The sequence below is a fragment of the Trachypithecus francoisi genome, unplaced genomic scaffold (assembly GCF_009764315.1).
Source record: "Trachypithecus francoisi isolate TF-2019V2 unplaced genomic scaffold, Tfra_2.0 Lachesis_group5, whole genome shotgun sequence".
In the NCBI taxonomy this organism is placed as follows: domain Eukaryota; kingdom Metazoa; phylum Chordata; class Mammalia; order Primates; family Cercopithecidae; genus Trachypithecus; species Trachypithecus francoisi.
Window position 1 is genome coordinate 40,079,094 of NW_022681470.1, and position 23,628 is coordinate 40,102,721.

General features: G+C 47.9%; 1 protein-coding gene across 1 annotated transcript in view; it reads right to left on the minus strand.

The window, feature by feature from the left end:
* Positions 1–23,628, minus strand: part of NMNAT2 (nicotinamide nucleotide adenylyltransferase 2) — a 173,995-nt gene that overhangs the window by 25,229 nt on the left and 125,138 nt on the right. Inside the window, exons 2-8 of the mRNA XM_033195922.1 lie at positions 17,071–17,159; positions 16,142–16,209; positions 13,523–13,601; positions 10,090–10,216; positions 8,144–8,224; positions 7,403–7,447; positions 2,302–2,378 (exon numbers count right to left, since the gene is read on the minus strand). Of these exons, the coding sequence (XP_033051813.1) occupies positions 2,302–2,378; positions 7,403–7,447; positions 8,144–8,224; positions 10,090–10,216; positions 13,523–13,601; positions 16,142–16,209; positions 17,071–17,159 (566 nt within the window). The remainder of the gene's footprint in view (positions 1–2,301; positions 2,379–7,402; positions 7,448–8,143; positions 8,225–10,089; positions 10,217–13,522; positions 13,602–16,141; positions 16,210–17,070; positions 17,160–23,628) is intronic.

The following is a 23,628-nucleotide window of genomic DNA, read 5'->3' on the forward strand; positions in this document are numbered from 1 at the left end:
GGACTTGCCAGGTGGTCAAGTGGGAACATATTTGACCCAATGAGTTCACTCCACCTCTGCTGTCACATCCCTGGTAAATCAACAGCTACTGGTTTCTCAGATTTTCTGTCTTAACCAACCAACCCTGGTCTCAGCACCAGGGATCAACCAGAAAAGGAGAGACCTGGGGCTCTTACCCCTGGTCCTATAATGTTGGTATCTGACAACACCAAGACCAGCCGTTTTGGAGAGAAGTTAGAGGACCTGCAATCTAAGTCAGCAATCTAACTGGGAGGAGCAGAGAGGGATTGGCCTGCAGCAAGGCCCCAAACTGTGTAAGTTTCAGGTTCCAGGAAGCCTGGGTCTGCCCCTGAGAGGAGGCTCCTCACCCATCACACTTAGTAATAGCCCCCAGGGATTCCTGCTCCACAGCACTCCAGGCTGTGCCACAGCTGCTGACCTTGTCTCTCTAAATTCCCCCAGGATGGCCCAGGCCTCCGCAATAAAATGGGGCCCCAGGCGATTGCCCAGGTTTGCCTGGATTCTTGAAAGAGCTTTGATGAGCTCTTGTGCAGAACTTTGCCACATTACTTTTGACTTTCACAGCTCCTTGTGAATTATCGAGGAAAGCAAAGCTAATTAAGCCACTTAATTTAGAACTGAAAGGAGGTTTAAAATTTCCTGCCTGAAAGGAGGTAGGAAATGGTTCCAGGGTGGAGAGGGCTGTGTATTTCACACAGTACACTTTACTTCCCGGAAACTTTCCCTCCCATCTTGGTTATCCCACAGCATGTTAGCATTTATGCCCTTCACCTTGCATAGCTTTGTGTGTATCTGTGTGTCTAGGTAAATTCACTTATTAGCTTTGCTGAGCGTGACTGTGTGTCAGGTGCAGGGGCAAGGCACTTTCAAAACACAATACCATTTAAGCCTTCCAAACCCAGGGGATGTCGGCACTCTTATTAGGCTCATTTCAGGGATGCAAATACTGAACCTCAGAATATATTTTGTTGGCAGGGAACAGTGGCTCACGCCTGTAATCCCAGTGCTTTGGGAGGCCGAGGCAGGCAGACCACCTGAGGTCAGGGGTTCAAGACCAGCCTGGCCAACATGGCAAAACCCTGTCTCTACTAAAAATACAAAAGTTAGCTGGGCATGGTGGCGAGTGCCTGTAATTCCAGGTGCCTGGGAGGCTGAGGTAGAAGAATCGCTTGAACCTGGGGGGTGGAGGTTGCAGTGAGCCGAGATCACACCATTGCACTCCAGCCTGGGCGACAGAGTGACTCCGTCTCAAAAACAAGTAAAAAAAAGGCAATATATTTTGTCATGAGTTGTATTGGAGTAGAACTCGAATCTTGAGCCTGACCCTGTTCTGCCTCTGTCCTGACTCTCTATCTCTGTCCAGAGACACATAAATGTACCCGAAAATATTTCATATGTGTATGTCATCCCACCTTTTACTTGGGGACAAGGATTGTGTGGTACAATGTTTCTTTAAAATCTCAGAACGCTGTAGATAACATTCTATAGATTTTATAGATTAAAAAACAACAGCAACAACAACAACAACAAACTGAGGCAGGTCCAGAGTCACATAGCAAGTTAATCAAAAAGCACTACGTCTAGAATTGTTGCCTTGGGAATTCAATGTGCATACAGCTATGGGTTTGGGAGCTAGCATTAGCTTAGGCTACCAGATGAATGAATTAATGAAGGGATAAGAATGAATGTATGTGTGAAGAGTGAGTCATTTATGGGTGAGCTGGTTTGAGATCATCACAGTCAGATCCGGCAACAGAAGGTGTCACTGAGCTCCTAAGTGGTGTAAGTTTAACCTCCTGGTTCCCTCCATGCCAAGTCAATTGCCAAGGATCCTGCTGACCTCTTGCCATGAACTTCTCCCCTCTGGACCAATTTTCCCTTGTTGAGGGGATTCCAGGGTGGTATTTACCACCTCTTCAAAAGGAATCAAAGGAAAACAAAACACACAATAATCTCAAAAGGGCAAAGATTTTTTTTTCTCCCTTCCTTCTCCTCACCTGCAACACATGCATACCCCAGCACTATTTGGAGCCAGATACTGCATGACTCAGCTTGCTTTTTTCCCAGGGGCTTTACTGGAGCAAGCTTGAGGAGGAGTAAGTGTAAAAATGCAGTAGGAGATAAAGCTTAGGGGTAGGTGAGAATTTTCTACCATAGTGATGTGAATGGACTGCCCTCTTAGGAGCTCAGAAGAAGTGAAGACGGGAGGCCAAAATCAAATGTACCCTTCCCATCCCTGCCAGTCCCAGCTGGGTGCCGGGCGATAACCTTGCTACTCACGTCTGCCTCATTCCAGAGCCCTGGGATGCAGAAGGACTCCAGCAGGTCACTACCACACAGCAGCAGGATCCGCAGCTCTGAGGAAGGGGAACAAAGTTTGCAAAGGGAGTAAGTGAAGGCCTGGGAAGTATTAAACCCTCAGCCTTCTTCCCCTGGTGAATACGTAACTCTCCCACCTCTGGGGCTGTGGGACCCAGTTCTCCCAGGTACCCCTGCCCCTGAGTGTGTGCAGTGCAGAAACCCCTGCTCACCTCTCCCTCGGGCTCATTTCCAGACCACCTTCCTCCCCTGTGGGAAGAATTATTCATGCAAGGAGAGTAGGGCATAGGGGGTAATGGACTGCCCTGGCTTTCCAAGGACGTGGACCTTTGAGGGCTAAGCCAGGATGGCTTATGATCATTTTGTAGCAGTGGCTGAGCCAGCTACGCAACTTGTCTAAGGTCTGAGGTACTCTCTTGCTCCCTGTCAGGCTCCAACGTCAACGGAGTTTGGATTCTCTGTTTCTGTGCGTTGTCTGGGGTTTGTCTCCCTGACATGGGAGGGGGTGTGAGGGGATATTGAATGTACCTTGAGGTAGCTGAGTGTATAAAATGTGTCACATGGCCACTATCCCCAGCAAATGGCTTGAGAAGCAAGGCTGAGGCCCCTCCCAGTGCCCATACTTTTCCTGGCACCCAGGCGCACTTCCTGCTTGTCAGTTGTGTTTCTTCCCTCATTAAGCTCACTCTGAATTATGCCAGTGAGGCCCACTGTTATTTAAAAGAGGCAGCAAACGGACTCACTTATTAAAACTGGGCAGTGGGGAACAACATTCTGAGAACACCATGAGGAGAGTCCTCGCCCAGGATGTGGCTCAAGGTGGAGCATAGCGTGGCTCCCAGGCGTTGCAGTCGCTCCCACTAAGAGGCCGAGGCTGTTGGGCATCTTGTCTGACAACAGTGAGGCAGCTCTGCACTGAGGGTACCACCAGCCTTCCAGAGACAGCTACCAGCACAGGCTCTGGAGCCCTGAGGCCCAGGCGAGAGATGAGAGAAGCTGCGGGCAGCCCTGCCTGCCTTAGACCCTGTAGCTAATTCTGGGGCCTGACGAGGGCTTTCAGGTGGTAAGCTGTCCCCTGCTGTGGAATGAGTCTCTAGGTGGGACTCCTAAAGCAGCGGGGAGGCCACTGGGCCAATGGTGGGCAATGCCAGCATCTCATGGTCCCAGGGTCAGGGCAGCCTTCCCACCTCAGGGAGTCCCACTGAGGACTGGATTGTAACTATGAAATATTCCTGCATCCTGTCTTCTCTCCTGTCTATCATACCTTAGTCTAATGATCTGTTTGTGTGCAGGGATTGTGCTTTATCTTTACAGCCCCAGGGTCTGGCAGAGTCACTGGCATACAGTAGGTGCTCAGACATGTTGAATGGATGAGGCAAGAGATGAGCTGACAGCAGAGGTCCTGCAGGCTGCCTTCCAGGCAATCTGGGAGGCATGTGGTGGCTATTGTGGCCTCTGCTCTTGCAGCAGGGGCCACTGGGGGAAATGTTTGCCTGAGTCAGTGGCTCCTCTGTGTTGCGCCATAGGATTTCTGGCCCAACTCCCCAACTGTGGAGAGGAACCACGCTTGGTATTGCAGACTGAGCTTATTTCCGGGATTCCTCAGGCCCACTTGGAGCCACCCAGGGTTCTAGGTCAGTTCTCTGTTGGAAGGGCACGTCTCTGTCATTCTGACTGCCTATGCGTTCAGTTAGATCAAGCTTGTCCAACCCATGGCTCGTAGGCCACATGCGGCCCAGGGTGGCTTTGAATGCAGTCTAACATAAATTTTTAAACTTTCTCTTTTTTTGGAGACAGAGTCTCCCTCTGTTACCCAGGCTGGAGTGCAGTGGCATGATCTTGGCTCACTGCAACCTCCACCTTTCAGGTTCAAGCAATTATCTTGCCTCAGCCTCCCAAGTAGCTGGGATTACAGGTGCCCGCCACCACACCTGGCTAATTTTTGTATTTTTAGTAGAGAGGGGGTTCCACCATGTTGGCCAGGCAGGTCTCGAACTCCGGATCTCAAGTGATCTGCCCACCGTGGCCTCCCAAAGTGCTGGGATTACAGGTATGAGCCACTACACCCAGCATGTAAACTTTCTTAAAACATTATGAGATTTTTTTGGCAATTTTTTTTTTTTTTTTTTGCTCATAAGCTATTGCTAGTGTTAGTGTATTTTATATGTGGTCCAAGATAATTCTTCCTCTTCCAACGTTGCCCAGGGAAGCCAAAAGATTGGACAGCCCTGAATTAGATGGTCATGTCAACAGGGAATGTGCTGGCCCTCAGCTTTCTCTACATCAGTGGCTCTCAACTGAGGGCAATTTTGCAATTGCCAGGGGACATTGGGCAATGTCTGGACATTTTTGGATGTCAGGACTGGAGGGGGAGGGTGGCATGCTACTGGCATCTAGTGGGTGGAGGCTAGGAGTGCTGCTAAACATCCTACAATGCACACGGAAGCCCCGCTCCCCAACACATCTCTTTCCAAATGTCAATTAGTACCAAGGTTAAAAATCCCTGCTTACACAGGCATGAAAATAAACCCCTTTCCTATTCTCAAGCCAGAGATGCACTATCCCAACGAAATATAATATGAGACTTTTATTTTTTAAGCCAAAGCACAAAGAGTTCAAGAGTGGGGTCTCTGCACCTTTTCTTGCAGGACCAGTGCAAACATTTAAGTCACAGACAAGCGGCCCCAGCAGGGCTTGAGATCCCACGTGTGGCCGCTGGAGGGCAGCAGTGACTTCTCCCAGTTTGTCGTATGAGGCTAAGGCAAGTTTCCAGCCCACCAGCCTGTGGCCTAGGACAGCCCTGGAGGAGCAGTCAGCTGTTAGGAGCATGTAAATAGGGTCAACAGGTGCTAATGGAGTTAGGAGAAAATAGCTTTTCCTCCTCATTTAGTGTGCAAGGAAATATCAAAAAAGGGGACATGTGAGCCCCAGGGCCTCACATAGCGCAGGAGTCGGGAGGCAGCATAGCTCCCTTCCAGTTTCTTTGGGCCGGCCTCCTTCCCCAGGTCACTCTGATTCAGGGCCACGAGTCAGAATGCACGTTCTCTGTCCACACTCCCCTCCCAGGAATCCTGGCTATGTGAAGCCCGAGCCCTGCAGCCCATCCCAGTTTCCACTGCACGCAGCCACCACCTGGACCATGCCAGGACCTGAGCCCAATCTGACAGCTGTGGTGGCTGAGCTGTCCTTTCTCAGAACCTAGGTGTTCTCCATTCTCTACCCCCACTGTCCCTTCTCCATCACGTGCCGGTAGACCCTCCCTCTCAGCGAGCACAGGGATGTGGAAGGGGACGGGCAGAGCCTCAGGGAAACCAGAGGTGAGAGGTCACTCCCCAGCTGCATTTTTGGACCCTGGCGGCTGGCTCACGATAACTCCAGAGCTGCTATGGAGCAAGAAGAGTAAGCAGAAGCCCCTGCCCCTCCCAAGGTAGCCATAAGCTAATGGAAGTGAACACAGCAGTACGCTGTGCAACATTGATCACCACCGTCCTCTCCCAGAGGGGACTCCTTGAGTCAGGGTGGGGAAAGCCTGATCCACCTGCCCTGGGCACTGGGAAGACAAGCAAGGCCATGGTTCAAGCTTGCCACAATACATCTCTGGACTAAGGAAAGAGAAATACACATTGGAATACAATGAGAAGTCCTAAGGCTGCTCTGAGCTCTGCTGGCCAAGAGACTGCGTGGGAAGGCAGCAGGTGATGGCTAGGCTGGAACTGCAGGGAAGTGGAGTGCAGGAGCTTTCAGCCCAGTCCCGGCACCTCCACTCCCATCCTTGCCTGTTGGGTGTTCTGGGGCTACAGAACCTAGAGCCAAATGCTCCTGCCTGTTTCGGGGAGCAACCAGGAAGGCAGATGCTCCTTCCTGTGGCCTTCAGAGAGTACCTGCTGGTCAATAAAGGATATTAAAATATAGTAAAATAATTAAGAAGTGAGGAGTTTTGAGTATTCATTCCTTTTGTTTTTAATTCAATTTAATTTTAAGTTAATGTAACTTAATTTGTAGTAATGCCTGTATTTAAAACTGGTTCACAAAATTCCTGAAAACTTTACAAATGGTTGTAGGAAACCAACTGAGCCGATTCAGGGACACCACTGCACCTCAGACGAGAGGATGAGACCCAGAGAAGCCCCTTGAAATGACATCACATCTGCTGGATCTGCAGGAAGAACCAGGTGCTCAGGACAAACCCTGCCTCTCAGGATTGCAGTGGGAGCCCTGACTTCCAGTTCTTGGACAGAAAAGTACCAGGAGGGGATGCTTGGAGGACCTTTTCAGCTGGAATTTGAAGCCTGAGGGTGTGGACACCAGGCTGCCTTGCCCTAGAGCTCCAGGCATTCCCGATATCCCTGACCCTTCTTGTACCCTGGTGCCTGTGCCAGCTCCAGCTCTATTATGGTGTCTCCCTGCCCTTTCCCCAGCGTCTTCCACTTGTGTCTCTCACCCATTCTGAAACCCTGGGAAGATTCCAGTGTTCCTATCTGCTTCTCAACTTGCTTGTAGGGGTCATCAACACCTTCCCACCCTGACAGCTGTGTAACCGCCCTCCACTGGCTTGGGCCCCCCTGGCCTGCTCTGGGATTGGGTTGGGCAGGCAGCCCTCACACACAGTGAAGTGCCTTAGCCTCTGCCCAAGGCTGCAAGGGAGGTGTGGAGGTGGCTTTCAGTCCCCTCTCTATTTCTTCATCTTCAAGCACTGAACGAGGAAGGCGGGAGTGCTCTTCTGCCTCATTTGTGTGCAGTGTCTGTGCTCAAAAGAAGGGTCTTTCCAACTGGTGCCAAAGCTCAAGTTTCATGTTTTTCAGAGGAAGGAGAGGCTCTGAAGGAAAAATCACCAAATGATCCAGTCCTATCTCTTGGGAGCTGGCCGGAGTCCAGTTGAGAGATGTTAAAGGGAGCTAACTATGAATGCATTCTTAGCCTGGGAACGATCCCTCTTCCGAGAGAAGACCCTGCTGCAAAACACTCCCCATGTTTTCAAGCCTCTCCGTTCCCCATGTTGCCTGTCATGAAGGCAGGGGGCTCCAAATGTCCCCATTTTCTCCACTTTCACAGCCCCACTCACCGATCTCTTCATATCGCATCACCGTGCCCAGATTAGCATTCTCATCTAAGGAGGAAAGAAGGAAGGAAGGGCATTAGGGAACCGGCTTCCTGGTATCCAACACACAGTCTGCCTGAGGGCCTCAGCAGGAGTTATTGGGATGGGGTGGGGTGGGTGCAAGTAGGGGGGTGGTGTGCCACCCTGCACAAGTGACACCTGAGGAGGATGAATGGAGAGCACAGTCAGGCATAAAATAAAAGTCAGGACGGGAAGCGCTCCTCCTGCTCCAGGAGCGGCACTTCACATTGCTGGGGCTTTCAGAATGAGACAGCCTGGCTGGGAGTCAATGATGAACACACACATGCTCATGCTGAGCCCCGTCTGTTGTTTCTGTATTTGAGGGAGCTGGCCACAAGAGCAACATCCTTACAACCTACAGAGATGGCTTTTGGGGTCACAAGAGGTGGCTGGCTCTCAGGGATTACCTGATTTAGAGAACAAGCACACTCAGGGGGCAGAATTTTTTCACATGGTGGAATGTAGCAAGCGCCTGCAGGAAGATGTGAAAGACTGAGTCTTTGATGTGCCCTTGTGTGTGCAATGCCTGTGTGGGGTAATACGGTGTGCACAAGTAGGTGCACACACACAGTCACAGGAATTTGCGGTGGGGGGAATGTGCTTGAGGATCTTTGCTGAAGCAATGAAGGGAGGAGAGATAAAGAAAAGAGACAGGACTGGGAATCAAGTTCCTTAGTTCCTCACCTACAAAGGTGAAACGCTCCACCGGTGGGCGGACACAGCAGATCCGGCTGAGGCTTTCTCCCACCTTCCCCAAGATCTTGGCTATGGGAGAGAGCAAGACAGACAGGGACAGAGTGGGAGAGAACCACTCACAACTGGCACTCATGTCGACCCGCCATTGGGGCCGCTGTAAACATCAGGGTGCATGGATGGGGCAGGAGTGGGGAGCAGGAGGTAGCAGGAGGGTAGAGAGAAAGAACAGAAATATGACAGCACAAATTTCTTCTTCTCATTCACAGTCTGAGGCACACACATTGTGAGCCCTAGACTGGAAGCCATTTTCTGGTTATGTTTATTTCATTGTTGGAAACTTGGAAAATATAAAAGGGGGAAATACATAAAGAGGAAAACTTAAAGCACTCATAATCCCACCCCAAGATATAACTGCTGACAACCTGTTGGTATATTATTTATTTTCTTTCATGTTTTAAATGTGTATTATGCAGGTATGTCTACATAAATTGGATCAGATTTTCCATTTAAAGGCCATATAGGTGGCTGGCTTCTTTCATTTTCTATATCATGAACATTTCTTCCCCAGGTTTGTCCCAAGCCTATCCTTAGCTGCTCCTCCCACTGGGCAGCTACACCCACGTCCAAGAAGACTCAGCAAAGTACATGTTTGGAACCATTTCTGCTGGGCTAAGGCGTTCCTTCCCATGCAGATGGTCTTTAGAATCATCAGACATCCTATTTGGCTGAGAGGGATCTGGTTTTCAACTATCCTTCCGGGCTCCAATCCAGCAAAATTTTCTGAGCCCCCCACATGTAGCTGTATGCAAACTGTGAAATTCTGACTCTTCTTTGTGAATTACCCTGTTTATAATAGACCAATAATATAATAGCTTATCGTCTCCAGGCTTGAAAAGTAATATCAGAATTTGTCTCTTGGAGTTGGCTTGGAAGAAAATTTTAGAGCATGGACCTCGGAGCTTGACAGTACTGAATATGAATTCTAGCTCTTCTACTTTTGAGCTGTGTGACAAATCAGCAAATCACTTTTCTTCTCTGAATCTGTTTTTTATTTGAAATGAGAACATAATGTCTATATCACAGTATTACTGCACTAAATAAGAAAGCAGGTAAAGCACGAGCATCATTGGGCACATAGTCCTAGGTCTGGGGTATGTGTTGGTGCTCTCTGTCACCGGATTGGTGGCTAAGAGTGTGGGGATTCTGGGTGCAGACCGCCTGGGTGTGACTCATGGCCCTCTTCTTCCTCACTGTGTGACCCTGGGCAAGATCCTTAACCTCCCTAGAAGAGGCAGAGAAAAATGCTCCATTTTGTACATTCAATTCCCAGTTAACACAATTATTTCTTAAAATTCATGTATTTTTTTGAGACAGGGTCTCACTCTGTCTCCCAGCCTGGAGTGCAGTGGCACAATCCCCCACTCCCTGCTCCCTCCACCTCCTGGGCTCAAGAGATCCTCCCACCTCAGCCATCTGAGTAGCTGGGACTACAGGCATGTGCCACCATGCCCGGTTAATTTTTGTTGTTATTATTATTATTATTTGGTAGAGGTGGGGTTTCATCATGTTGCCCAGGCTACTCTCAAACTCCTGGGCTCAAGCTCTCCACCCACCTCAGCCTCCTAAAGTGCTGGGATCACAGGCGTGAGCCACCAGGCCCGGCCCTATGTTTATATTTAAATGCAAGAGAAGAGTGCACAACACCACTTGCCTCTCTCTGATTGTGACTGGTTTGCTCTGATGCTCAGTATTCAGGGTTCTCAAAGTATTGTCTGTGGACTAGCAGCATCAGCAGCACCTTGTTAAAAATACAAGTCCTCTTTCCCCTCCCAGACCTACTGAATCAAGTTCTGGATGGATCCCAGCAATCACTATTTTAACAAGTCCTCCACATGATTCTGAGGTTTGGGTACCCCACATCAGTGTTCCCCTACCTGCAGTGGGCTTGGTGGGCACGTTGCTGTTCTGGTAAATGGGCTGGGGGTTCTCGTTTTGTGGCTGTCCAATCACAGGCGTCATGGAAGGTGTGTTGACATTGGAGAGGATGCAGCCAGTCACCCTCTAGGGAGAGGGAGAAGAGTGTTATTAGCCACATGACTTTGAGTCAAAGTTATCTCCAAATGGTTATCTGCTTGTCCATCATGGAGAGGCCACCCAGAGCTGAGGAAGAGCCCTGGGGATGGTTCTAGACCCAGCTGCATCACGTGGTCACTAGGCTGGCAGGAGCAGCTCAGTGGGAAAAGCATGAGATGTGGTGTTATAATGGGTCCTGGGGCCAAAGTTGGGCTCTGCCTCCTAGCTATGTGAGCTTGGACAGTTACTTCATCGCTCCTTAACCTCAACTCAGGAGTCTAACCATATACCCGCCTTTTTCAATTGTGGTCGGGTCGCACAGGCAAGCATATGCAAAGTGCCTATGGGGTGCCTGACACATGGCAGGAGCTCCGTCAGCAGCAGGCGATTCTGGAACCTTCTGTGTAACATGAATATCTGCCCTCCCCAAATGTTTCATAGGGCTCAAATGAGATCATGTCTGCAAAAGGGCTCTGTAAGCTTGGGAAAGGTCATACAAACACAAGGCACGATCACCACCTACGGCTTCTTCAGGCCAGAGTTGTCAGTAACACAGCCAAGCAAGAGGGAGAGCGGTGCCAGGCAGCACAGGATGTGTTTGTGCTGCGGGAAGCAGGGTGGGTGGGTTCTGAGCACTCTCTCGCCTGCTCAGTGTGAATACACATGCCAGAGCCAAGCGGAAATTCTGTGTGCATTATCCATTGTCCTGAGTTATCTGCCAGGCTACTCCTCGCCAGTGCTGCAGAAAACACAGAGCTGATAAGACAGCATTCCTCACAGCTGACCCACTAGCAACCCCACTGGGCCAAGGTGACGGGGAGAGTGGCTGTTGGGCAACAGAGAAACAAAGGATGAATTCCCAATCTGTTTAGCTTCACAAGGGCCACTGCTTATCCAAGGTTTCTCTATTCCCAAAAGCCAGTTGCCTGGGTATCCACCACCCACTCCTGCACGCCACCCTTTCTGGATTCGGATTCTGCTGCCAGGGGACCCCCAGGCCCAAGGCTGGGGTGATCTTCTAGGCACCACTTCCGCAGGCCATCCTGTGGGCAGAGCAGTGTGCGAGTCCTTCTGAGCCCTAGAAGGGCAGGCATTTGTCTTGTGGGGTAACCTGTCACCTTTGTAAGACTCCTGATAGGAGGAGGTCACATCTGACCACATCTGGGAGCCAGCTGAGGTGGGTACCAGGGGATCTTTTCACCTCTTGGTGGGCTTCTTTTCCCAGCTGTGGCTGGTGGGGTGGAAGGGGTGGTTTGCCTCCATGTATTATTTCACCAGCAGAAAAGAAAACACTGCATTCCTGTTTCCTGACTGGTCTGGTAGCGGAGGAGTTTCTTCCTCTTGCTGCACTGTGGGTCCCATTTGACTTGTTCTATCTCAGAGAAGTAGAAAATGGCTGGCTGCACTCCCTGATTCTGCCCTCGCCAGCCCCCATGGGCTCCTGCGTTCTCAGAGGCCTTGACATTGGAGAGTTGTCCCAAGTCACCTGTTAAGTCATGCATCTATCTCTGCAGCAGGTCTACTCTGCACGCCGGGAACACCTGCCTCATGCTTGCTAGGAGTTTGAAGGCTGAGAGTTCTTAGGAAGCAGCTCTAAGCTCTTACTCCAAGGCAGGGGGGCTGGCAGTGACCTATATTCTTTGCCAGCCTCTGCCCATCGCTGAAACAGCTGGGGCTCCTGGTGGAGCTTCTCTGGCCCAGACTCATACCCTGGGCATGAGTAACAGAGGTAGAGTTCAGGAAACCTGGGCATTCAGACAACAAATGATAACCAGGCTTTCCAGCCAGTATTGCCAGCACTGAGGAATGCCTGCAGGGTCCCCATTCCTCCCTTCTGTCATGGAGCCTGAGGCTTCTGTGTAACCAGAAAGAGCACAGGCCCACAGGTACTTCTCAGGTGACATGTAGTGTGAGAAATAAACTTGTGTGAAGTCACTGAGCTTTTAGGGATGTTTGTCACCACAGCACATCTTTGCCTATCCTGACTGATACACTCTTACACAGTGCCTTTCATTACTGCTACTGTGGAGATCAGCACAGAGGAGCAAGTCAGTGTGGCCCCAAGTCAGCCTCCTTTGAAGGGGACCAGAAGGGTCAGGATGTGTGAGAAGGGTTCTGAAAGCCAAAGGGAAGGGAAATTAGTTTTCTCCAATTGTGTGGGGGAGAAAACAGCAGATGGAGAACAGCCAGCTGGTCCTCTCTACCTCACTTGCCCTTGGCTCCCCAGGACAGAGCTCTGAAGCTCCACATCTGTTAAAATAAAGCCTGGCTGTGCAGCTGGTGGAGTGTGGGGTGGTCAGGGGCTGCTCCCCAGGAAGAACATGGTGACAGGCCCTCTGGCAGCAAGGACACAGATGGGACAGAGGCTCTTCCTGTAGGAAGGCAGTGCCAAGTGGACTGCTATCTGGGGCTGTGGAGGGCTCTGCCGCAGAGTCCGTGGAGGTGAGCAGAACTGATTGCTTGCTGTCTTGGTTGGTCAGGCTTCTCGCCATCGGTGGCATTGCTTTTCGTCTTGTCACTGTGGAGTTGATGGGTTGGCATTGATCTGGGAAGGGTGCTTTCTGCACACTCTGGCCAGTGCTGCTGGCTGGTATGGAGCCCATTCTAACCTGGCAACCAGCCCTGAAGTCTCTGCAGCCTGCCCATAGGCCCCCGGCTCCAGTGGGGAATACAGAAGCTCTCGCCTATCTGTGTTCACCAAACACTCACTGCGTGTGCTCAGATATGTGGACTCCCCTCTCTGCTCCCTTTTACCCACTAATAAAACAGGCATCAGACACCGTCTGCCCATGGGGCTCTTGTGAGGAGGAATGGGTGGGAATGGGGTGCAATGCCTGGCAGGTGTGAAGCGCCAATGGTGCCCCACAGGTGGGGCACGGGACTTGGCTGCTTGTACCTCCCCTAAGTGCTCCTCTCTTCTCCTGCCTTTCGTTGCCCAGTCTCCTCCTCCCTCACTTTCTGAAGTCCTATCACTGTGGTCTCCTTCATCCCACCTTGAACTTGCTCCCAGCTGATAAAAGCTGCCTACCATACTCAGCAGCAACACCCCAAATGGGAGGTCAAGACTGAGGGTGGAAGACAGGGAGTAGCGCCTGGTGCTACTCGGGGTTTCTCATTCATTGTTCTTCATGCTGTACACAGGCTGGTCTCTCTCGCAACGGGCAGAGAAATAAGAAGCTGAAAGCAGGTCGAGAGGCCAGCAGCACCCTCTCCTCTCCCTACCTGACTTCTGTGGGTCCAGCCCCTCCCCTGCACCCTGGTGGTTCATGCATCCCCAGGCTCAGCCCAGCTCACCTTCATGAGGTCCCGGTGGTGTTCCAACACGCTGCAGGTCGTCTGCCAGGTGTCCTGGTAGCACTCCCAAGGGTCCACCCTAACATCATCGGAAGAAGTTTCTCTTGGTTTCTGTTCTCATACTCTTTCCTTATTGCTTCCTTCCAAAGATGATAGCTCAGGAAGCATGGAAGACCTGGCCGTACCATGTGCTTAGATCTTGAATCAGATAAAACCCAGGTGTGAACACTTTTCTGAGCTTCAGTTTCCTCCTTTGTAAAAGGAGAGGAGCATGGCATAGGCTTACGAGAAGAGATGCTGGTGCCAGTCTGCCTGGGTTTAATTCCAGCCTCAACTCTTTGCAACTGTGTGGCTTTGGGAAAGTTATGTGATCTCCCAGTGCCTCACCTTCCCCATCTGTAAAATGGGAATAACAACAGTAACGAGCTTACAGTCTTGTTAGAAAGGCTCGATAAGTTTTATGTGTACAATGCTTAGTACAGCATCTTGCTCCTATTATTACCTACAAAATAAACCCTCCTTTGGACCCTTGAGGGTTGTGACAAGGATTAGCTGAGCCAGGCCTTTGTCAAGTGGCCAGGCTGCAAGCCCTCGAAAATCAGTCTTGCCTGCCTCCCTCTGCAGTGAGGTGCTTTATGGGTGTGGAGGTGAGGCATGGCAGGCAGATGAGAGGGCACAGACCCAGCAATGGCCAGCCCCTCTGGGATACTGCTTGTGAAGTAAGCAGGGATCCAGCCCCAGACTGAGGCAGCACTGGGCCTTAATTGCCAACTTAATGATTTTTTTTTAGACAGAGTCTCGCTCTGTCACCCAGGCTGGAGTGCAGTGGTGAGACCTCGGCTCACTGCAACCTCCACCTCCTGGATTCAAGTGATTCTCCTGCCTCAGCCTCCTGAGTAGCTGGGATTATAGGCACATGCCGCCATACCCAGTTAATTTTTGTATTTTTAGTAGAGATGGGGTTTCACCACATTGGCCAGGCTGGTCTCAAACTCCTGACCTCAGGTGATCCGCCCACCTTGGCCTCCCAAAGTGCTGGAATTACAGGCATGAGCCCCCATGCCCTGCCTTTGCAAACATTTTCTTAGCAGTCGTGCATCCCCTTAACACCACCACCCGACCCCACCACCCCACCTAAAGTGCCCAGAGATGAGATCCCACTAGCAGAAAACCCTTAGAGAGTCAGCTTGCCGTTTGCCCGGAGCCTAGCTCCCCCTAGCCAGGCCCTGTGCCCGGAAGCGCACCTGTGCCAGAGACAAACACTTCATCTGGCTAAATGGGCTCCCAGTGTTAGGCACCCCATCTCAGCCAACCCCCATCTCTAGAGGCAATGCTTAGACTCCCTAGTGATCTCAATTCTCAGGATTCTGATTTTCCAACCTAGAGCAGCCCAGGGAAGGTGGTAGGCACTCAGTAGTTGCTGAATAAATGAGGGAATTATTCCAGAATCTTCTAAACACATCCAAGCAGTAACAGTCTCCTGCCCAGTGATTTCCTCACTGGACCCTTATTCAAGGTCCTCAGCATCCCCAGAAGATCAGGAGTTACAATGCTAAGAGGCTTCATTTCTAATCCTTTCTTCCCTATGAATGTATCAATGTATCATTGCTCAAACCCTTTGATTTCTCTGGGCCTGTTTCTCACCTGAGAAAGAGCAGCTGTCTCTCTACCAAAGCTTTGTGGTTAGGGGGATGAGAAAGTCTATAAAGGGCATGTGCTTCTCACACAAATCACTGTGCACAAATGGCAAGGATCACTGCTGAATTATTACTGTCGCTTCCCTTCACTGCTCTCATTCTCGCCCACCCTACTCTTCCCGGGAGAACTCTGCATTCCTCATTCTGAGGTCAGCATCCCGTCACTTCGCCCCTTTCATGGAAACCTCTAGGTGCTGCTTATTTTTCCATAGAGGGGGAAATTACAGCACACATGGCATGCTATTATTTTTTTTAAACATCATCTTCTCATGCAAATTATAATGGTAGGAACTTTGGGGAACATCATTAGCATAATTAGTGGAAGCTTGCTTTAATTACACTGCAAGCTCAGTGGAGGGGTTGGGGTGGAGGTGCCTTCCTAGCAGCATGTCTAGCCAGAAAGGCAGTGAGCAGGAAAGCCTCCTAGTGGGTGTGATTTGGTGTGGCTGCCGTTAAGGGCAGACTCGCACCTCTCTCCTGGGGCCAGTGTGGGGCCCGTAGGCAGCCTGTGTTCAGGATTGGGAAATTGCAAAGGCCAGGGAACATTCCCTGAAAGGTAGTGAGGGTTCATGGAAGTTAGTGGGAATGAAAGTGAGAGGCATTTCTGATTTTCTGGTCATGCTTCACCCAAAACCCAGTAATATTTCTGGAAGCTCCAAAAATCACGCCAGGACTCAGAGATGCCAAAACAGGGGCAACATTCAAGCTCTTTCTTTACTTTCATGGGCCTCACAGTTTGGTTCAAAAATAAAGTTACAGGTATCCCTGGAGGTCCACTTATTGCCTCCACAAGGCTAACATCTTGTCCCTGCCTCCCCATCCTTTCAGGATCCAAATTACTGCTGGAACTCTTCTTTTTCCCCACCTCACTCCCAGTAAGTCTCCGGGCCATCTGCCTCTGACATCTTCAGGCCAGTCCTACCTGATCCAATCGGAATTCTGGACGGCCAGCTGACACATGATGAGACGGTGCCGGCTTGACACGAGGCCCTGGGAAGCAACAGAGCGATCACTGGGAGACTCCCTCCGTTCCCCACAACATCCTCGGGGTACCAGCCCAAGCCCACCCATTGTTAAAGTGCAGCCTTTTTCCAGTGGTGACAGGGAATGAGGGATGTGACCCCTTTACTTGTCCGTTTGCCACAGGCAGGCCTGGAACAGTGGTGGGGAAAGGAAATGAATAAAGGGTGTGTGGTGTATACCACCCCAACAGGGTCGATAGATGAGCCTCCATTTGCAAAGCAGCCCCTCTGTGCCCTGCAGAGATGAGACTTAACTCAGCAAATGTGGCCTTGTCTTATGACTCACTCTGGCTCGTTAGGTGAGTTTTCCCAGAGCCCACCAAGGTGCATCTGTGGGAGAAAGGGGGAATGATGGATAGAGCTCCTAGATTTGCCGGAATATGTGGTAGGGAGGGATGGGCAGGGAAATGAATTTTAAATCAGACTATAAAGAGGCATAGGCCGTTTTCTCCTAAAACCCTGAGAAGACTTGCCCAATGCAGCTCAACCCAAAACCAGCTGCCATAACCAGCTGCCAACCTGGCATCCACCATACCAAGCCACACCCAGTGAGTATTCCTGCTCCTCTTTCAGTGAGTCCTGACCGGCCTGTGAGTGGCTCTATGGTCATGGACAGCTGGTCTTTCCAGCTGCTGCTTCAACACCCATCCACTCAGGTCCAACTGTGGTCCTGAGATGGGAAGCAGGATGGATGCATGGACCTGGGCATTTTGTGTTTCCAGGAATCTTAGCAGAGACAGAGGTGGGGCAGTTTTTCTGCCAGGAACTATCAGGCCAGGGATGGGAGGGTGGGAGTTGAAGGAGGAGAAAGGCACAGGAAGGAACCCACCTGTTTTCCATAGGAGTCGTGGACAGGGGAGACAATCCCGCCAATCACAATAAACCTTCCAGTTTTGTGCAGATAATCCCTGGCTCTTTCTAATTAAGAGAAGAAATCCACACATTATAAAGAGGAAAGGCATGGATTAAAGGTGATAATTGAAATCAATATGCTCAGCTCTGTAATGCTGAGGTTTATTTCCCATCTCTCTTGCCATTTAAATAGAAAATGTCAACTTTCAAAGCAAACGTTGGTGATTCAAAAGGTTACAGAACCAGATTTCAGCCCCCAAAGCAAAAGGATTTAGAACTCAAGGGGATTCATCCTGTTTTAAAAGTCCTCTGTGGGAGGAGCCAGTGTAGCTCAGAGGGATTTAAAACAAGCACCTCATTAGCAGCCATTAGAGCTACAGATTAGAATTTACCCCTATTGTCACTTGCAGAAATTATAATGTGGAGGAGTAGTGTTTAAAAAAAAAAAAGCCTCCTTATAATATGAAAGATGTGCTGATTGCCTCATCTAATTATTCAGAAGAGAAAAACCACCAAAACAAATTTAAAGGGCCTTGTAGATAATTACAGAGAATTAGCAATCAACCCAGAAGACCACCATCTTAGACTTGGTTGAGACGAACAATTTGGCTGGATAAAAGCCTTTTATCCTTTGGAAGGTATGCAGTATTGCTTTTTCAAATCTATCAGACAAACCCAATTTTATTTTCGTGATAAATTTCGGCAAACTAAGAAGGGGCTGAAAAGTCTGGTTCTACCTTACTTCCAAAAAAGTTCCTTTTAAGAATGTCAACAGAGGCCGGGTGTGGTGGCTCACACCTGTAATCCCAGCACTTTGGGAGGCCGAGGCGGGTGGATCATGAGGTCAGGAGTTGACGACCAGTCTGGCCAAGATGGTAAAACCTCACCTCTACTAAAAATACAAAAATTAGCCAGGTGCGCTGGCAGGCACCATAATCCCAGCTACTCCGGAGGCTGAGGCAGGAGAATCGCTTGAACCCAGGCGGCAAAGGTTGCAGTGAACCGAGATCATGCTACTGCACTCCAGCCTGGGCGACAGAGGGAGACTCCGTGTAAAAAAAAAAAAAAAAAATGTCAATAGAGCCTGAGCTTATTCCACTGAGGAAAAATCTGGCATGGAGTTTACAGTGAAGGAATTTTTAAGTAGAAGGGAGCCTGGGCAGCAAGGCTGGCTGTGTAGTTTACAAGCAAGTTTTCAGAATGACTTTGCTGGATTTCTTAACACTTGAAAAAATTATCTCACCATATTTGCTTCTTTTTCTTTCTTTCTTTGTTTTTTGAGACAAAGTCTCACCCTGTTGCTTAGGCTGCAGTGCAGTGGTATGATCTTGGCTCACTGCAACCTCCACCTCCTGGGTTCAAGCAATTCTTATGCCTCAGTCTCCCAAGTAGCTGAGATTACAGGGGTGAGCCACCATGTTTGGCAAATTTTTGTATTTTTAGTAGAGACAGGTTTCACATGTTGGCCAGGCTGGCCTCAAACTCCCGGCCTCAAGTGATCTGCCTGCCCTGGCCTCCCAAAGTGCAAGGGTTACAGGCATGAGCCACGGCACTTGGCTGCTTCTTTTTCTTTGAACGTGAAATTTCTTAGATTAAAAAAAAACAAATAGACTATTTTTAACACCATTTTAGATTTACAGAATAAATGAGCAGATTGTATATGAAGTTCCATATATTTAGACCCTTCCCACCTTTATACCTCCCTCCATGCACAGTTACCCCATTATATTAATAATTTTGCACTAGTGTGGCACACTTGTTACACTTGACAAATCAATATTAACACATTACTAACTATAGTCCATAGTTTACACTAAGATTTACTCTGTGTTGTAGAGTTCTGTGGGTTTTGACAATTGTATCCCTCATTATAGTATCATACCCAGTATTTTCATGTCCCTAAAAATTCAGTGTTCCACCCATTCATGCCTCCTCTTTTCCCAAACCCCTGGCAACCACGGATCTGTTTACTATTTCCATAGATTTAACGTTTCCAAAATGCCATATGGTTGGAATCATACAGTATGTAGCCTCTTTGGACTTGCTGTTTTCACTAAGCAGTATGCATTTAAACTTCCTCCATGCCTTTTCATGGCTCGACTGCTCATTTCTTTCTTTTTTTTTGAGACGAAGTCTCGCTCTTGTCCCCTAGGCTGGAGTGCAGTGGCGCCATCTCAACTCACTGCAACCTCTGCCTTCCAGGTTCAAGCGATTCTCCTGCCTCAGTCTCCCGAGTAGTTGGGATTACAGGCGCCTGCCACCACACCCAGCTAATTTTTGTATTTTTAGTAGAGACAGGGTTTCACCATGTTGGCTAAACAGGTCTCAAACTCCTGACCTCAGGTGATCCGCCCGACTCGGCCTCCCAAAGTGCTGGGATTACAGGCATGAGCCACCACACCCTGCCGACCTCATTTCTTTTAATCACTGAATGATAGTCTATTGTCTGGAAGTACCTCAGTTTAGCCATTCATCTACCAAAGAACATCTTTGCTGCTTCCAGTTTTTAGTGATTATGAATAAAGTTGATACGACATTCATGTGCAGGTTTTTGTGTAGACATAGGTTGGGGAATCTACACAAGGAGCCATATGAATCACATTGTAAGATTATGTTTAGCTTTTTAAGAAGCTGTCAAATTGTCTTCCAAAGTGGTTGTGCCATTTTATATTCCCACCAGGAATGAATGAGACTTTCTGTTGCTACAACTTATTACTAGCATTTGGCATTATTTGGATTTTAATAAGTGGGTCACTCTGATAAGAGTGTCACATTTGCTTTTTTTTTTTTTGATGGAGTCTAGCTCTGTTGCCCAGGTTAGAGTACAGTGGCACCATCTTGGCTCACTGCAACCTCTGCCTCCTGGGTTCGAGTGATTCTTGTGCCTCAGCCTCCTACGTAGCTGGGATTAAAGACGTGCACCACCATACCCAGTTAATTTTTTAATTTTTTAATAGAGATGGGGTTTCACCATATTGGCCAGGCTGGTCTCGAACTCCCAACCTCAGGTGACCTGACCTCCTCAGCCTCCCAAAGTGCTGGGATTACAGGCGTGAGCCACCGTACCCAGTCCCACATTTGCTTTTTAAAAGAGTTGTAGTACTTCACTTGTTTTCAGATCTTATTCTGAGGTCAAATTAAAGGCCTTGTAACAATCTCTTCTGATATTTGAAGAAACTGCACAGCCTCTCCCTGTTTCTCTTGGGCCTTCACACTCCAGTCCTCCTTGGGGTCATTTCTATCTGGCCCTTGGCAGTCACAGACCCTCTGCTGCAATAAACCAGACCTTCTTTACTCTCCCTGTTCTCCAAATAGTGCCTTCTCCTAACTCTTCACTTCCCAAGCACTTCATTCAAATCCAGCTCTACCCTACCCCACGTCTAGCATGCCTGCCCTGCCCAACATCCTCCTGCTCTGGACTTATTTCCCGGCCACCTCACTAATCTCACTATGCATCCAGTCCAGTCCAAGGGACCTGGAAACTGTTTCTGTAAAATGTCTTCTTTGCAAAGTTGTTATGAGGATCAAATCAAATTACAAAAGTAAAAGTGCATAGTGCTAGGTGATTTTACTGGAGAATTCCACCAAACTTATAAAGAACTAAAACCAAGTCTACATAAACTCTTCAAGAAAGTAGAAAAGGAAGGAACACTTTTTCTTTTTCTTTTTTTTTTTGAGACGGAGTTTAGCTCTTGTTGCCCAGGCTGGAGTGCAATGGCGTGATCTCCGCTCACTGCAACCTCTGCCTCCTGGGTTCAAGCGATTCTCCTGCCTCAGCCTCCCGAGTAGCTGGGATTACAGGGATGTGCCACCACGCCTGGCTAATTTTGTATTTTTAGTAGAGACGAGGTTTCTCCATGTTGGTCAGGTTGGTCTCGAACTTCCAACCTCAGGTGATCTGCCCACCTCGGCCTCCCAAAGTGCTGGGATTATAGGCGTGAGCCGCCATGCCTGGCCTAGGAAAGAACACTTTTCAATTTATTTTATAAAGCCAGTATTACCCCGATATCAAAACCAGGCAAAGATAGTACAAAGAAGAAACTGCAGACCAATATCCTTTATGATCGAATACTCAAAAATCCTTAACAAATGTTAGCAAATAGAATCCAGCTATATATAGAAAGAATTATATACTGTGACTAAGTGGTATATATTCCAGGGATACAAGGTGGTTTTTTCAGCATTTGAAAAATCATTCAATGTAATCCACCAGCAAGCTAAAGAAAAATCTCATGATCCTATCAATTGATACAGAAAACACGTTTGACAAAATTCAACATTCACTCATGACAAAAACTCTCAGTATAATAGGAATAGAAAGAAACTTCCTCGACTTGACAAAGAGCATCTGCAAAAACCTGCAACTAACATCATACTTAGTGGTGAAAGATTGAATGCTTTCTCCCTAAAATCAAGAACAGGGAAGGACGTCTGCTCTTATTGCTGTTATTCAACCAGAAGTTCTAGTGCACACCATAAGGCAAGAAAAGGAAATAAAAGCCATACAGATAAAAAAAGGAAAATAAAAAAACCTGTCTCTATTTGTAGATGACTTGATGATCTACCCAGAAATCCCAATAAATTTACAAGGAAACTCCAGCAGCTAATAAGTGAGTTCATAAGTTCATAACTTATCACAAGGTCATAAGTTACAAGATCAACATAAGAAAATTAATGTATTTCCATATGCTAGCAACAAACAAGTGGAAATCAAAATAAAAATACAAAGCAAATGTTAATCAATCAAATGAAATACTTATATATAAATATAATAAAACATATATAGGGCTTGTATGTTAAAAACTACAAGATGCTGATGAAAAAATGAAAGATCTAAATAAATGTAGAGACATATGTATTTTAAATCTTAACTGAGAGTCCTTTTCAAGGATGCCTTCAAGCCTTTATTCCCATATGCACTATATCTATGTTGCCTCTGTGAACACAGGAACAAATATTTGAATTCAGTGCCACAACAAGTAGCAGAAGATGCTGATAATCCTGAATTTCTTTGGGTGATCATGCTTCTATTGAGTTGGATGGCATAATCTAGTGGTTAGGAACAACAACAAAAAAATCAAGGGACATACTATGTTATGGATTGGAAGACTCAACACAGTCAAGATGCTAATTCTCCCCAAAATGATATATACATTTAATGTATTTCCTGTCAAAATTACAACAAGATTTTTAAAAATGTAAATATCAACAGAATTCTAAAATGTATATGGAAAGTTATAGGAGCTAGAATAGTTCACAGCAGCTTTATTTGTAATAATCATATACAGGAAACAACCCAAATGTCTTACTATAGGTAAATGGTTAACTAAATTGTGGTACACCCATAGCATGGACTACTACTCAGCAATAAAAAGGAACAAACTGGCTGGGCACTGTGGCTCATGCTGTAATCCCAACAATTTGGGAGGCAGAAGTGGGTGGATCACTTGAGGTCAGGAATTCGAGACCAGCCTGGCCAACATGGTGAAACCCTGTCTCTACTAAAGATACAAAAATTAGCTGGGCGTGGTGGGTGGCACACACTTGTAATCCCAGCTACTTGGGAGGTTGAGGCGGGAGGATTGCTTGAACCTGAGAATTGGAGGTTGCAGTGAGCCAAGATGGTGCCACTGCACTCCAGTCTGGGTGACACAGCGAGATTCTGTCTCAAAAAATAAAAATAAAAAAAATTAAAATTAAAATTAAAAAAAGGAACACATTTTTGATATGTGCAACAATTTGGATGAATCTTTAGTTCATTATGCTGAGTGAAGAAAAGGTAATCTCAAAAGTTTGCTCATTATATGATTTCATTTATAGAACATGGTCAAAAAGTTGTTCAAAAGTCTGGACATTTCGGCTCATGCCTATAATCCCAACATTTTGGGAGGCTGAGGCAGGAGGCTCACTTGAGCATAGGAGTTCATGACCAACATGGGCAATATAGTGAGACCTCTGTCTCTTAAAAAAAAAAAAAAAGTATTAAGAAGATTAGTGCTTTCCAGGGGTTGGGGATGGTGGGTCAGGGAAAGGGGTAGGTATGACTTTAAAGCTGTAGCTTGTGGGAGATCTTTGTGGTAAGGAGCTAGTTCTATAGCTTACTTGTGTTGGTTCTGTAAATCTACCGTTTTGATAAGATAACATATAAACTATACATATACCTTATACAATTGTCAATGTCCTCATTTCAATATTCCACTATAGTTACAGAAAATATAACTGTTATGGTCTGAATGTCTGTCTCTCCAAAATTCATATGTTGAAATCTAATCTCCAACATGTTGCTATTAAGAGGTGGGGCCTTTGGGAGGTGACTAGGTCATGAGGGCGGAACCCTTGTGGATAGAATTACAGCCCTTATAAAAGAGGACTGGGGGACCCCATTTGCCCTTCCATGTTGTGAGGACACATAGAAGCCACCATTTAGGCTGGGCACAGTGGCTCACGCCTGTAATCCCAACACTTTGGGAAGCCGAGGTGGGTGTATCACAAAGTCAGGAGTTCGAGACCAGCCTGGCCACTATGGTGAAACCCT